Raw genomic sequence first — 16,171 nt, 5'->3', positions numbered from 1 at the left:
TTTTCCAAAACAATTTTAATTTAACACAGTTTTAAAATCATTTTTTGCATCGATTATATCTCCAGAACTGCCCTAAAACAACAAGTGATACACAACAAGTCGCCTGCTGTAAATGTCTTCAGCTTCATAGTGAGACTAATGTGATGTTAATATCTTTTTTATATGAAGAACAAATGTTTTTCTGTTATTAAACATAAAAGTCAAACATATAATGAAAAAGAGAAGAAAAAAGCAACAGATCCTGTGGCAAAAGTTAAGTAATGAGTAATGAAGTGGTGATTTTAAGTTAGTTAATCTTATGTAACTCCACTGTCTGTTTGTTTGTTTGTTTTCAAGCAAAAACTCGCTGGATGATCCCAGATGTGTTAGTTTGGTGCCAAAGGGCAGATCCAGGGACTTTATTATCGATTTCTTTAACATTGTCTGTGTTTATTTTACATTTCCACTGATTTCCCAGAAAATAATTTGTGGGTCTAAGTGAAAAAAACGGGAACTTAAATCTATAAGTGTGTGAAATGTGTTGCAGCTCAATGAATTAATGGGACTTTGGAGGAGGAGGGCAGTTCACGCCATTAAGGTTCTGTGATGGTTTTGGCTGCTGCTGCAGAATTAGACAGTGAAGGTGGGATCGGGTCCATTCACACATTGGCTCCATTGTCAGACGGATTGTGAACACAGAGAATAAAAAGTAATGATTGCCAGTCTGCCTGGAGGTTGATCCATAATGTGTGTGTTTCTGGTGTTGTGGTGTTTGCTGCTGATTGAGGACTTCCGCTGCAGAGCATCAAAACAAACTGAGCTCTGAATGAAAGCAGACGAGCGATTCGACACCACTGCTCTTTTCCTAGGATTTAGAAAAAGAAGATTAATTATGGAACGTCCCTTTAAGCTCATTCTGCCCCTTTAATTAAACCTAAACTCTTATCTGCCAACGCACACATTCATTACACTCTTAGTTCAACTCAGGACGGCTGCTGACTCCACTTCATCTCTTCCTCCGCATCCCTCTCTCCTCTTTCCTTCATGTCTTCTCTCTCGTTCTCAAACTCACACACAGACACACACACACACACACACACACACACACACACACACACACAGACACACTCGCTTGGTTAAATCCGAGCCTGGTGCCCCTGCTGCGTTGTCACTCTCTCTCTTTCGGCCGCAACTTGCTCCACCAATACCAAGTGTCTGTTGTTGCAGCAAATCAGGTCCCAGAGTTTGCTCTCAGGGCTGCGTGATTGGTTCATTCTGCAGAGGAGTTTAAGTGAGGATAACTACTCCCAATGCTGTCTGCTGTAAGAGACAAGTGTGTGTGTGTGTGTGTGTGTGTGTGTGTGTGTGTGTGTGTGTGTGTGTGTGTGTGTGTGTGTGTGTGTGTGTCGGCTCACCATGTTCCTTAGATGATTTCTGTTCCCCTGTTTATCATGTAACGTTCATTAGGGATGGGACTAACAACTATTTTCAATGTTAAATGAATTTGCTTATTACTGTCTTGAATAATAAAATATTGAAAATGCCCATTATAATATTTTAAAGGACTGTTGCTTTCTTCAATAGTTTGTTTTATTTAACCAGAAGTGTAAAAGCTGGAGACATTCAACTGTGATAAAGATGTTCATGACTGAACAGAGTTGCCATGACACAAAATATAGCAATAAATAAATGATTTATTAGCTTGCAAACTCTTTTCCATAGAAATGTACTTCAGGGGATTTTCTCTCATTTTTCAGCATCAGCAGCAGAAACCTTGATGCACTTTGTTCTTAAACTCATGATTATTGTACATTTTACTCCACTGTGATTATTTGACAGCTTTTTAATTACGAGTTCCTTTGCAGATTCTGTTTTTACAGAGAACACGAGATAATCTGATAAAGTGCTGCAGCAGGGAAATCTGACTCAGACATTCATGCATCAGAAATAATCCTATAAAATATGATAGTTAAATAAATTCACTATCGTACACTCAGGGCTATGTTTTGCATTATGTGAACAATACTTTCTTCTTATAATATTCATGTATTTACCGTTTACTTAAGTAATATTTTCAATCAAGAAATGTAAATTGAAATTATATCGTCCCACAGTGATGTGAATACTTAAGATATTTTTACCTGCGGAACTGAGTAACTTTAAAATCTGCTTCTAACAGTTGAAGCATGTTTGTTTTTGTTTTTTTGCAGATGGCAGCTGAACAGACTTTTCAAATATGATTTTTACGTAATTAAGTAATTATTAAGATTTCAGGGAGATGTAAGTTTGAACGTTTTTAACTGGGAGGTCAATAATCAGTCTGATAATCTGATTATAATCAGACTCATGGAAATATGTTTTGGTTTGATACATAAAGTTTAATGTGTCATTCTTTGTTTTCAGTGGTTGGTTCAGCAGTTTTTCAGTATAATGAATTCCACTTGTCCGTCCAACCATTAGACTATTTATCGTTTGAGGGTCCTGTGGGGGGGCTGGAGCTGATCCTGGCTGACATTGGGCGAGAGGTGGGGTTCACCCGGGACACGTCAGCAGCACAGTGCAGGGCCTTTAGATGAATCATTGGAAATGCAACAGGGAATCTCCTGGTCTACTGGTTCCTGTATTAAAGTCATGGTAACGACAGGATGTGTACGAAACTGTTTTGTGTTGTTAATGTGTTTTGTGTTTGTGTATCCACTGGTGTTTCAGAGCATCACAACATGTCCTGCACCAGACAGTCATGTTGACCATCACTGTAAACAGCTGCTGTGCATGTGTGATTATGTGTGTGTGTGAGCAGCCGGGGTCCCGACCCTCTGTTAATCCCCGGTGCTCTCCAGATGTGATGGAGACCACAGCTGGATCTGTCCCTCCACTGACATGCATGGCCAGGGGGCTGTTGCTCCGCCCCCACAGCCACCAACATCTGTAAACATCTGCTAGAACCACATGTCAGTAAAGTGTTGCTGTTCTCGTGTCTCACTGGTGTAAAGTGGTGGAAACTGAAGGAACAGGCTGAACACTGGGTCACCACAAAAGATAAAATATTACAACTTTAATAATAAACACTAGTGATGATAATAATGACACAAAACAGGTGAATATATTTCTCCTTAACTTTATTGTATAAAAAAAGAAAAAAGTACAAAATTCATGTAGAAATTTTACAATAGAAAACAGTTGAAAATCAGCAAAACACAAACTGCATGTGACTGACACTGAGCGCCGTTGGTAGGGGGGGGGGGGGGGGGGGGGGGGGCGGTGCACGATGAACCAGGAAGTGCACTCTCACGAGAAAAACAACCAGGAGGAAGAGCAACTGCAAAGTGCTGCAGGTTGAAGTCCTTCCTTTACTTACAGGTGGACTTATGAATCTAATGAGTTATTCTATCAAACATATCGAATATGGCAAAATAAAACCGGACGAAACTCCTTTCGCCAAAACCTCCAATCGACTCCCTGTTGAGTTTTTGAGGCATTTTAAGTTTAGCAGGTCAAATACTCCGTTAAGTGGGCTCTTTTTAGATTAAGCTATGTTACAGTGCATTATTAGTAGTAGTAGTATTTTTAGCATGTGCAGCACCAGTCATACTGCCGCTGTCCGAAATCACACAGGCCTTCACAGGTTCAGAATTAAATTCACATTAGAAACACCTGGTTGAAGTTTCAGGCAGGTGAAGCTGTTTAACGGTCTGTGAGGCCGAATCTCTTCTTTGTGCTTTAAAGGGAGTTTTAGTATTTTCCATCTGATCTCAACACATTGAAGGACAACACCTCACTTGCAGTTCTGCGTCCTTCTGTTATGCTGATAGTACCGTTTGAAATCACAATTCCTTAAACTGATAACATTTGAAATGAAAGTGATATATTGTCTTTCGCTGAAGACATTGACACCTTTAACTCCCGGCTCTGTCTTAACAGTTACAACGCAAGTACAGCTTAATTCATAGTTTTGATCAGGAATGTAAGAAAAAATAAATAATGTAATACATAAAAAAAATGAAAAACCAAGGAACCAAAACAAAAAAACAAGCTACAGAAAGGCTACTTTTCAAAATAAATTACGCTCTTAATACGAGCAATTTACATTTCCTCCCAACTACAAAGAAAATAATCACATAACTGAAAGGGGTCATTTTTATAAACATCATCAAATACTTTTCAACAATCAAAAGATCCAAATCATATAATTTGCTTTAACTCTTGGAAAACCATCTCAAATCCACTGGATTTAAATTCAGACTCGCTCTGCTGTTGCCAACGGCCGCTCAGAAAAACTAAAAGATGTCCAACAAACACAGTGAACTCTCGCTTAGATAAGTACTTTTTTTTAAAGTCCGCCAAAAATGTTCAGATTACTCAGATTCATCGTCCAAAAAAAAAGAATATTTACATACGATCAAGTAACTATAAACACTGTCGACACAGGCGAGTGAAACCCTGCCAGCTCCCAACACTGGCAGAATGATTGGTGTGGAGAAATGTACAGTGGCAGTTCCCAGTGTGTGTGTGTGTGTGTGTGTGTGTGTGTGTGTGTGTGTGTGTGTGTGTGTGTGTGTGTGTGTGTGTGTGTGTGTGTGTGTGTGTGCATAGGGATTAAGCCTTTCTGTCCTGAAATGACCTTAAACCATGCAGAGGCTGGAACATTTGAATGTAATGCAAATGACACTTGAGTTAAGTGACTGAAAACAAAGCACTTCAAGATTGTATATATGTGTGTGTGTGTGTGTGTGTGTGTGTGTGTGTGTGTGTGTGTAGATGTTATGTGTGTGTGTGTGTGTGTAGCTGATTGTCCTGGTGTTGGACACGAGGCCTCAGTCGAGCTCTGAGCATGAAGGCACTTCGTATGAAGCAGTTTCAGATTGGGAGAGAGATTCACTCTGTGCTTGGATCCACAGTCAAATAACACCCGACGTTTCCCTGCGATGAAACTACAGCTTCCAGTTTCACAGTTTGTAAGAATGGGGGCAGAATAAAGACACAACAGTAACATGCACACACGAGGTGAGGGTCGAATCATGTCTGTGATGATTCTCTGAATTAGTTTTAACCAACTCAAACGAGAGCTTATGATGATGAACAGAAAATTTAACAGAATCACTGGAAAGGAGAGAAATCGTCTGTTCGGACAAACGTGAAACATCCTCCAGCAAAATGGGGGGTGTTTTAAACTTTAAATGAAAAAAAGCTTCTGAAGAAGATGAAGACCTTCACTTCAGAACCAGGTCATTTATTAAAGGAGACATATTATGATCATACTCAGATTCATAATGTTAATTTGGGCTTTTACTTGAAAAGCTACAGCTGCTCTAATCAGCCTCTGTCTGAAACAACTGGTTTTAGTTTAGTTTTTGTGATTGGCCATCTTCTTCAAGCGTGTGAAGGAAATGTCGTCCTCAGCGCTTGTTTTTAGGGGGCGTGACCGATTAGCCGCCAGGCGTGCATTATGTAAATGTCATATGACATCACGATGATGCAAAGTATGTTCTGGACCAGTGACGATGTGTTTCAGGTTTTTCCTTTGGGGGAGAGAAGCTTTGAGTTTTTTTTATCTTTGCAGAACTTAAAAAAAAACCTGTATAACACACAAGGGGAAAGAAACCCTGAAAAATCATCATATGTCTCCTTTAATATCCCACTTTCTAATTTACCTCATCAGACTCTTTCCATGTGTTCGACCCAGGTCTGTCATGTGCGCACACACAAACACACACTGACTCACACACATACTGGAGTCTCGCCTGCTACATAAACATCGGACCCCCAGATGTGGACAAACACAGTGAAAACAAATTGATTTTACAAAATATACACGTAGAAAAGTGAGCGTCGGTCCATCAGCGTCAGTCCGAACCAGCAGACTGACTGACGGACGGACCATCGTTCAGACAGACAGGCAGGGTCCAGTTTCCACAGGCTGAGAAAACACCTCCAGCCCATTCTCACAAAGTCTTTGTTCAAGAACATGTTTGATTTCAGTTTGCGTTTTGTCCTCGAGGTTCAAATGAACAACGGTGCGGCAAACAGATATTTCTCCTCACGAGCGACGGGCCAGTGTTCGAGTCCTGAATGTAAAAAGGTCACCATGAGAACCGGTGGTTGCAGGGGACACGGTTACCTACGTGAGCCTGTAGAGGGTGCTCAGCGTCTGGGTGATGAAGTTGAAGAGTCCTCGGCACGCGTCTCTCCAGTCCTGCCAGTGGGGGGCAGCGTGCTGTGAGAGAGAAAAACAAAAGTGGTGTTTAATGACTGAGAAACAACATAACAGAATGAATAACATCATAAAGATGGACGACATAACAGTTCCCAAAAGTGAAGCCGAAGCATCTCGATCGCCCCCTGGTGGCTGGCTGCAGAGTAGGTCATGTTAGCAGACGGGACATGGACCAGTACATGTTTTCTCATAGATTGTTTCGGTCATTTTCGGTCGTTCAGATCACACTGATGTATGTTCAAGTTTGACAGATTGACAGCTGAGACTATATCACGATTGGTCGAGCACGTGTACAGGCGGGACCTTGATGCCATGGCTCCACCCCCTAATCGCAACTGTACAAACTCTGGCTCCAAATGACGTCATCGGAGACACGATATTTTGGCTTCATTTCTGGATAGTGGGAGGAAGTGGAGACGTGTCAAGTCTCAACAATAAGCATCTGGGTGGAAAGAGAAATACTCCTGAGGCTGATTATTCAAGGTCTCATAAAGACGGAGAAGTAAACGTTCAAAATAACATGATGTAATGGGGGGGGGGGGGGGGGGGGGGGGGCTGTGATGAGGAGGACGTGGTGGAGAGAAAGAGAGACGACATGTCGATCCCTCAGCACAGCTCAAACAAGAGGATAAACAAGTGTGTGTCTGTGTTGGGGATGCTACTCTGAACTGCCTGAACCTCCCGTGCCTGTGGTTAACCCTCCCCCCCTCCCTCCTTCCCTCCTTCCCTCTTTCCTTACAGTTGAATCTCCATCCCTCCGTCTCTCAGTTTCTCACTTGTTCCTTCCCTCGTTCCTTTTGTTTCAAACTGCTCATTTGGAAAAAGTGTCCGATTGTGCTTTTTGGCTTGAATCGGTTGTAAACAACACACACACACACACACACACGCACGATTTTCCCTCGAAAATACAGTCTGTCTGTCTTCCTCATGTACACACACATGCACACACAGACACACACAGACACACAAACAAACAAATACACAGGACAGAAGACAGTTCATTGAAGGCTGCAATCCTACAAAAACTGCTACACTTGTCTGCAAAGGGACTGCTGTGTGTGTGTGTGTGTGTGTGTGTGTGTGTGTGTGTGTGTGTGTGTGTGTGTGTGTGTGTGTAGTCCATGTCAGAGTGAGAGCCATGGGTAGGTGACGTCATCTTTGTTTATGTGCATAAGGCGGGATGGTGAGGGAGAGAGAGTCGAGGGGTGGAGTGTGTGTGTGTGTCTGTGTGGGGGGTGGGGTGGGGTGGGGAGGGGGGGGTTGCTGCCAACTCCTCACGCGATCTTGAGCGTAGAGGAAGGGAAGGAGGGAGGGAAGGAGGGAAGGAGGGGAAAGATAAAGAAATGACAACAAAAAGAAAATAGACCTCTGCAGAGAAGAAAGGCCGTCGTTTCATTTAATTTGTAAAATTGACATCATGCGTTTCATTAAAAAACGACAGCACAGTTATTGAGTCTGATGATAACGGTAAGAAAAGGCAGAAAGAGCGATGGAGTGGTGTAAAGGAAATAAGAGAAGGAGGGAGGGAAGAAAGGATAAAGATGTATGTGCATTCTGCCATTTATGTGAAGAGAGTAAGAAATAAAACAAACAGAAAAAGAAATGAATGAATGAAGGAAGAGAATGAATGACTAACAGATGATATGGATTCACTCTCTCACACATTCTAATATTGATCTGTCTTCAAGACTGCCACACACACACACACACACACACACTCACACACTCCTACACACACATCTCACGTGTCCGTCCATGCGAGAACACACTGGTCAGACAAGATGATAAGAGTCTGTGTGTGTGTGTGTGTGTGTGTGTGTGTGTGTGTGTGTGTGTGTGTGTGTGTGTGTGTGTGTGAGTGTGTGTGAGTGTGTGTGTGTGTGTGTGTGAGTGACAATCCATGTGACTGTGCTGTGTTCAAGGACACAGTAAACATTGGACACACACATCCACAGTTCAGTCTGGGTGAGGGGACAACACTAAAAATGACCAGCATCTGTGCAGCACTGCACTAACGTCCTCTGGTCATAATTAGTAGTTCAATGTTTACAGTCCACCTTTGCACATTTGGTTCTCGTTGCACTACTGTCTTATACATCTCTTAATAATGCAACGTTTATTTTGCTACTTTCTGGACGTCTGTAGTTAATTGTCTATTTGTGTAACTTCACTTCTTTTTTTATCATTATCACTTTATTCTTTATTTCAGGTCAGTGTAAGTCGTCATATTAATTTCTCTACAATAATGGTTTGTGGCTTACCGCTCTGCGGAGGACTGTGGCGTTGTATTGATCTCCGATGGCTCTCAGCTGACTGGCCACTCTCCTGACCTCCAGCTCCTGCTCCGCCTCTCTCCTGGGATCCCTGTGGTACGGTGCAGACCAGGATGGGGGCTCGTTCCTGGGCAGCAGGTCAGGCAGAGGCCCCTGCTGGCTGGAAGCCCTCTGGTGTTCCTCTATGTCAGCGTCTGCAGGAGGAAAGATAAAGAATTTCCAATATAGAAAATACAAAGTATATTCTTCTCCCTCATATTCTTTTTTACCATTGTTCTTCCTCATGCTCTCTTTTGTGTCTCTCTTGAGCAGAAATGTTCACGTATGAAGAGACAGAGCCTCTGGTTATGCTTAATTGATTCTCAACAAGCAGTGTACATTAATTGCCTCCTTACACAATGTAGACAGTTCAAGTTAGGGTGGGTGGGTGTGGGGGGGGGGGGGGTCCCTATGCACACATAGTAACACAGGGCAAACTACACAGACCAGGCTGCCAAGCAACAGAGACACATTTAATGAGCAAACACACCAGACACACACTTCCCAGACGTCCTCAGTCTCACCAGCTTCCACGTGACTTCACAGGGAACGTACAGAGATACACAGGCTGATAATATGGACTCAAATATTCTGTATTTTGCTCACTTAAAACAGAGGAAGTGACTTTTAACTCTGATGCAGTGAGAACACAAAACTAATGAAGTGAACGCTTGATATTTTATTTATAAATTCCTACAATTAAACTTGATCGTTGACCTTAAAAACATAACAAAATAGTGGTTCCCAGTGGGGTTGTTTATTCCACTGGCCTAATTCGCACGCACACACACACGTATACACACACACGTACACACACATTCCTTAAGGAGTCTGAAGGTTTGACGGTGATTTATTTTCCTCTCAATGGAACTTGGGAGAGTAATCTTTTAATCTGCTTAATAAGTCTGGTATTGAGAGGTACTGTATGTTTGTGTGTGCGTTTAGGTTTGTTGTGTGTTTGTGTTTTTGTTTACAGACAGATACCTGTAACTTCTGTCCAGTCACAGACACTAAAAGAGATAAAAGGATTTTATGAATCTTTTAATTTTTTATTTGATATCATTACTATGACAGTATTAAGGATTTATTTTATTTTTGATAATTTACTTATTATTTAGTTATTTTTTTCTTCAACTAGTTGAGTGTCATAAATTATATGACATGAAATTTCATAGTGTCCTTTTGATACCACTTCTCTTTTAGATGAATAAACCCAGTTCTATGAAACACCTTTGGGCCCCAGTTTGCTTTTTTACTTCATACAATCCCAGCTCTCGACCACTGGCACAGAGACGATCGCCTACGGCAACCACAACCCTAGTTGCCACAGAAACTGGCACCCCTGGCAACGACAGCACTTTGCTAGGAGGATTACAACTGATCCTTTAAAGATGCAGGTGACTAGACAGAGCGAGAGAGACGGAAAAGAGAGAGCGCTAGGAGAAAAATAACAAACGGGAAAACCCTGGCCTGTTGCCAAGGTAACTGTAAGGCAGCACTCCTGGAGACGTCTCAATGCGATTGGCCGACAGACCGGGGGGTCGTGCTGTGATAGGATGGAATGAAGGAAACGGGCGGGGCAGGGGATGAACCTGAGGCTGACGAGACAAGAGAGAGAGAGAGAGAGAGAGAGAGAGAGAGAGAGAGAGAGAGACAGAGACAGAGAGAGAGAGAGAGAGACAGAGAGACAGAGAGACAGAGAGAGAGAGAGAGAGAGAGAGACAGAGAGAGACAGAGAGAGAGAGAGAGAGAGAGAGACAGAGACAGAGAGAGAGGGAGAGAGAGAGGGAGAGAGAGAGAGAGAGAGAGAGAGAGAGACACATAGAGAGAGAGAGAGAGAGAGAGAGAGAGAGAGAGAGAGAGACACATAGAGAGAGAGAGAGAGAGACAGAGAGAGAGACAGACAGACAGACAGACACAGGCTGGTTTGGTTGTCGGGTAAATCAGATTAACTATCAAGTTTGTTTGTATTATTTGTCATGATCATTTATATTATTTACACTGACTTATTCTGTGAAATTGTTCATCAGTACAGTCCACGCGATTTATCTGTTGGCCAATAAGATTTGCCGATATCACAGACATATCAGTATCTGCGTTTATATTTGCTGATACAGAATAAACAATGCAGTAAAGATTTAGAGTTATTCATAATAAAGTTGATGGTTAAATTTCAACCTTCACTTCCTTTTCTTTGTCATAATAACATATGTATCATGTAATATATCTGTATCGGAATATTTTGACCCCTTAGGCCCCGTGAATCTCTATCGGTGGGATTTATTGCTGAACTGAATGATTTAACAGGATTAAGAGCATAATTAACTTCCTGACTCCCTCAGTAACTAACTGTTGGACTGAGTGACGAGCACAGCGACTGATTAACCCCAGTAACGAGCTTAAAGTCTGACAAACGGACTTTTCACTTAACAAACTTAACTACCTCACAGAATGAGCTCCCTGAGAAATCTGCGTCCTGACTGAATGACCTGATTTACTGTTGGTGACAAACTGATTATAAGCGACTGACTTGTTGGCAACACCTGCAGGTTACTGATCATCCTCCCAGATCATATTGAGAGGGATCCCTCCCTCGCGACTCTCTGAGTTTTTGTTGCACCTTGTTAGGATTTATGAATATGAGCTATACAGATACAATCTTATTAATTGATTAATCTTTACTCTTTACAGTGTAATGCTGACTATCCACACTATAATCCTATCGTGTTGTGTTTATTCATCTTTTGCTTTAATCTCGATGACAGATGACTAAAACCCTCGGAGCAGATTTATAACATTCAGCTTTATAAATATAAATGTGTCTTGACGTGACTTTGTTGCTGCCGGGCTGAGGCGCTCAGAGCAGGAGGAAGTGTTGCTCACTGATTCTTTACTGCAGCCAGACTACAGAGGACAAGTCTGAACATGTCTGACGCTCAGCTGACCTGCAGCTGAGAGGAAGAGGAGGAGGGGGAGGAGGGGGAGGAGGAGGGGGAGGAGGAGGGAGGAGGAGGGAGGAGGGAGGAGGAGGGAAATGGTCTGTTTACATTCCAACAAATCTGTCACTTAACTGTGGCTCACTGTCAAATGTAAACCTTCCTTTCTTTTAACTGCTGCCACTTGAATTTCACTTTCTACAGTTTCCAGGAACAATTCTTTAACTGACTGGATCCATCACGTGGGTGTAAAGGTGTCTCCCTCTTCACTGACTGAATAATCACAACAGCCCAAATTAATCACTGAAATAATTCACTTGCAGCAGAATCTCCCACTGACTGTGACTGCGACAGAACACAACTGTGTCAAGTCATAAATCAACGACTCACACACAATTTGTCACAGGATTAAATCAAACAATAGCAGAGACTATTAAATAAGTTTCCCTTTCAATGAATCTCTCATTTGAGCCGACTGTGTGAGTTCTGTGTCGCTTCATGACGCACACGCCTGCTACAACAGAAGAGTCACATGAGTCACTGCTCATACCTCCACCTCCACCTGGCCTCCATCAGCTCCGCCCAAACCACCTGGCGTCATGGAAATACAGCCCGGGACGCAGCACACACACACAGACCGATACTCTCCTGTTAACTTCAATGTTTACTAAAGGGGGGTGGTCTTTACAGCTCAGTCGCATCTGACCTTTTATTCATTTCCATCAGAACCTGCATCCACTGCTGCTGTGATCCAGTGAATGTGCAGCTGCAGCACTGGACCTGGCAGCACTGACCATACATCAAGGTTAAAGGATAATTAATGTGCTCTGATACAGAACTCCTGTAGGTGTGAGCAAGGGGAGGACTCTCCCACATGAATGCAACACCTAAATTGTAATTTGTAAGATAAGCACTGTATTGTTGCTGTGGACAAGTGAACGGATATCTTACCTGACTCCTCTCCTGACAAGGCACTGGGCTTCACAGCTCCTCCATCCCTCTCCTCCCTCCGGTGGCAGAGCTGCAAAGGAGGAGGTGCTGATGATGGCGACAACGCAGGAAGTTGCTGGTGCGTCTGATCAGGAAGCGGGTACGGCAGATGGAGAGGGTGCAAAGGATGCAGATGGTGGTGGTGGAGGTGTATGGCACCAGGGCCAGTGCCAGAACCAGTGGTGATGGTGTTGGCGGTGAGCAGGCCGGGCCAGGTGTGGAGGGGGCGAGGCAGCTCCATGCGGCAGATGTTGTGATGTGGAAGAGGGCTGTTTCCTCCTCCTCCGGTTTCCCCCACGCTCTCAATGGTCTCTGCTCGGGCCATTTCACTGTTTGCCTAAATCGCACATGGAAAACATCCCAGCACATGTGTAAATATATTGTTACAAGTGTGCAATAGACAGAATACGGCTGCATCACATAAGTGTCCGACACACATGTTGTGCATAGAGGTGAAATGATTATTGATTAGGTAGAAGTAGAATATATTTTCACAATCATTTAATTGCTTCAGTCGTTTTCAAGATAAATTTCTCTCAGGATGTAACCTGCAGCTCAGCAAGATGTCTACATTTTTCACCAAACAATTTATTACAAAAACAATAAGCAGATCAATAGATAAATAAAATAAGTGTAAACATCTCTACATTAATATACATTTATATCAACACAAATAAAAAACACCAACAGCTAATAATATAAAATAATAGCTGAATTAGACTAAAACAAAATATGTAAACAACTACAGAAAAACAGGTATTTACGTGAATAAAATGGCCTCCGAAACTCGTCTGTCTAATTTTAGCCTCATTGTTTTTACCCCTGTTCAGTTTGACCGACCGACCTACATCCACCCCCCGGCCGCTGGGGGGCAGCCGCGAGTCCGCGTCAGGACCACGAGACCTGTGTTTGTAAACAGCACGAGCAGGCGCGCGCATACACACGTATAGGCGCGTGCGTGGCGGACAGTCACGAGAGCCTCGGTTACGGAGGAAATTTAACGTAAAGTAGAAAACGACGAGTTTCTCGTGGAGAAGAAAACGACTCGGACCAATCAGACGTGAATTAGTAATAATAATGTGATTTTCACCACAAACACGGTTTCTGACATTTTAACAGATCATTAGAAAACTACTACAAATAAATAAATACAATAAACACGAGACCTTTAATTTTCTTCTCAACTAAAAGAAGAAATTAGATTTTAGATTTAAAGTGAGAAGTGATTTACTCCACTCGGTGTCACGCTCCTCGGACCTGTTTGTAAGATGCTCTTATTTATTTAGACTTTTATTTATCAGACGCGCATCGACGCTTGTGTCTGTCCCTTCTGCATCTCGGTGTTTGTCCCGGATGAGACATGTCGGGACCTGTCACACCGAGAAATAAAACACAGAATCAGGTCCGACTGACAGAGATTCAAACCCGAGACCAAACCTGAGATAAACCTTCCGGACAGTTTCCTAATCTGTGAGAAACAGGAGATACAACGTGAACCTGGAAGTTCCACGCTCCTCCCGACACCCGGGACCACGAAGCGGGTCGAACCCCACGCTCCTCCCGACACCCGGGACCACGAAGCGGGTCGAACCCCACGCTCCTCCCGACACCCGGGACCACGAAGCGGGTCGAACCCCACGCTCCTCCCGGCACCCGGGACCACGAAGCGGGTCGAACCCCACGCTCCTCCCGACACCCGGGACCACGAAGCGGGTCGAACCCCACGCTCCGGTTCACATTACAGTAACAATAAGAACCGTCCTCACTGGCTGAGTGTGACGCTCCGTGGCTGCGGGTCCGATTCCGATGGTTCCGGCCGAACATGAGATCATTCAGGTGATGGTGATGATGCGACAGGTGAACGATCACAACATGGTTAGAGTCCGCTCGTGCGTTTGGAGGGAAAAAGGTGTCAGTCCATGTCGGGCCCTTCCGGTTCGGATCGTCTCGGTTGGATGTGTGTCAGTGTCAGACCGAAGCCATCAGAGGTGTGAGGTGCCGACGAGCAGCTGAGGAGCAGCTGAGGAGAAGCAGAGAAGAGTCAGAGCTGCTTCGGTGTCCGTCCTGAGTCTGAGTCTGAGTCTGAGCTCCGTCTGCCTCCACATCTTTTATTTATCACCTCTGCCAGCGGAACTGCACCTGACATCCGCTGGGGATTTCCACAATAAAAAAAACCTGAACCCAGAAATTGAACCACAATGGAAATGTTTCACTTCTCGCCTTTGTCTTCAGGACGTGTTTACATTTTACAGATGAAGGAAAGTTTTCAATATATTTGAATACAATTTTATATTTTTTATGGTTAATTAACACAACAAGTGCTGACATGCTCCCTGACAGGATGCTGCTGTCTGAATAAATAATAGGATGTTAAGTGTTTCGTCTACAATCCATACATTTAATTTGGTAAATTTATGTCTGTCACAAATAGTTTCTTATGATATTATATTATTTTTTATTTACTTTTCTTACCATCATCTCCATCTTTCTTTTTCTCAATATTATTTAATCATTTTGGAAACTGAGAGTTGCAAAGCACAATTTTCATCATTTTTAAAATCACCACTTATGATGATGATGAACAGTTTAACCCTGTTTTATTTTACAGTGGATTCAGTGCAGGATGGATGTGATGTCTAACGTCTAAACGGTTAGTCGTCTAAAGTGAGGCTGGATCACGCTTCTCCATCTGTACAGGAGTGAACACACACTAGTCACATAGCAGCTTCCCCTCTTTACTGTTTTTTGTTTTTACACTGAAACCTTCTGTCTTCTGGTTCACATTGTTCTGAAGCTTCGGTGCTCGTGTGATTGCTGTGATCGTTCCAACTGTTCTTTACATTAAGAGATTCCTTCATAACATACGTTTAATGTATATGATCAGGAAAAACTCACCAGTCTGTACAGAGAAAAAGCTTCAAGAATCTTAATGAAATCTAGAACCTGTAACCTGAGTGCAGCCATGCACTGTGAGAAAGACATAAAATGGTTTTAACTGAAGACAGGACATAATGCATTCATTTATTAACACAGAGAAGTATAAGTAAGTATTAATATGTAGAGTACAGAACAGACTTGCTGGACACAACCTGTGTGTAAAACAGACACATCTTTATTTTAAACTCACTCACTCTTTCATTTAGCTGTTTAGCATAGTCATCAATGCCATAGATGAGAACATTTGCATATATTTGGTCAGATTATTAGTTTAAAATAAGATCATATGTACAATAATGTATTTTAATGTGTGGAAATGTCCTGTGAAAACAAAAATATGAAACTTGTAATGTATTCACAGCCCAAATTAACAATATACTAACCAGAGCCATGTTAAGTCCACTGTCCTCTCACAAGATACTTCTTTATGATTTATTTCCCATGCACCAGTGCACACTGAGTTTTATCAACTTCTTTCTTTTCTCCCTGGTGACGTGAATCTGTTCGACTCCACTAACTAGATGCTTTTATTTTGAAGCCGGAATCACAGTGTTGTCTGGTTAGCTTGACTTCTTTAAGCAAACTCCTGCCACAACAAGTGCTGACATGCTCCCTGACAGGATGCTGCTGTCTGTGTCCTCTCTCCACCTCCCTGTCTCTTTCGTTGTTTTTATTTTGTTAAATAAAATCATAGACTTTATGCAGCACTATAAATAACAACAATGCATTTCCTTCTCGCTGTGTTGATGTCCATCTGCATGTCTGTCTCTGCAAACTTTAGTGTAAAGTTTACAGTTAATGTG

At 42.7% G+C, this 16,171-nt stretch overlaps 3 protein-coding genes across 5 annotated transcripts in view; 2 read left to right on the top strand and 1 right to left on the bottom strand.

The window, feature by feature from the left end:
- LOC117773272 (spectrin beta chain, non-erythrocytic 1-like) overlaps nucleotides 1-16,171 on the top strand; it is a 750,817-nt gene that overhangs the window by 225,418 nt on the left and 509,228 nt on the right. The window lies entirely within an intron of this gene.
- si:ch211-14c7.2 overlaps nucleotides 1-16,171 on the top strand; it is a 432,059-nt gene that overhangs the window by 266,880 nt on the left and 149,008 nt on the right. The gene's annotated exons all lie outside the window — the stretch shown is intronic.
- On the bottom strand, nucleotides 5,638-14,460 carry LOC117773319. Of its 3 annotated transcripts, none has more exons than XM_034605136.1 (5): nucleotides 14,157-14,460; nucleotides 13,929-13,985; nucleotides 12,393-12,768; nucleotides 8,455-8,660; nucleotides 5,638-6,193 (listed from the first exon to the last, which is right to left on the bottom strand). In XM_034605136.1, the coding sequence occupies exons 1-5, from the start codon at nucleotides 14,253-14,255 to the stop codon at nucleotides 6,098-6,100; spliced, it is 834 nt and encodes a 277-aa protein (XP_034461027.1). In that variant the 5' UTR covers nucleotides 14,256-14,460; the 3' UTR covers nucleotides 5,638-6,097. The 3 variants fall into 3 exon arrangements, with proteins under 3 accessions (XP_034461027.1, XP_034461029.1, XP_034461028.1); XM_034605138.1 differs by having other exon boundaries at nucleotides 13,929-13,954; nucleotides 14,128-14,228; XM_034605137.1 differs by lacking the exon at nucleotides 13,929-13,985 and having other exon boundaries at nucleotides 14,198-14,460.

This window comes from Hippoglossus hippoglossus, chromosome 13 (genome assembly GCF_009819705.1).
Source record: "Hippoglossus hippoglossus isolate fHipHip1 chromosome 13, fHipHip1.pri, whole genome shotgun sequence".
NCBI classification, from domain to species: Eukaryota; Metazoa; Chordata; class Actinopteri; order Pleuronectiformes; family Pleuronectidae; genus Hippoglossus; species Hippoglossus hippoglossus.
The sequence above is the reverse complement of the archived record's forward strand: the minus strand, read 5'-3'. Positions and strand labels throughout refer to the sequence as shown.

Bases quoted from the DNA above. Each gene is read 5' to 3' on its own strand.
- LOC117773319 (XM_034605136.1), bottom strand. From the start codon at position 14,255: ATGTTCGGCCGGAACCATCGGAATCGGACCCGCAGCCACGGAGCGTCA. The intron at 8,661-12,392 runs GTAAGATATCCG...TTCCTCCTGCAG, and splicing joins CTTGTCAGGAGAGGAGTCAG to ACGCTGACATAGAGGAACAC. The intron at 6,194-8,454 runs GTAAGCCACAAA...TCTCTCTCACAG, and splicing joins CCACAGTCCTCCGCAGAGCG to CACGCTGCCCCCCACTGGCA.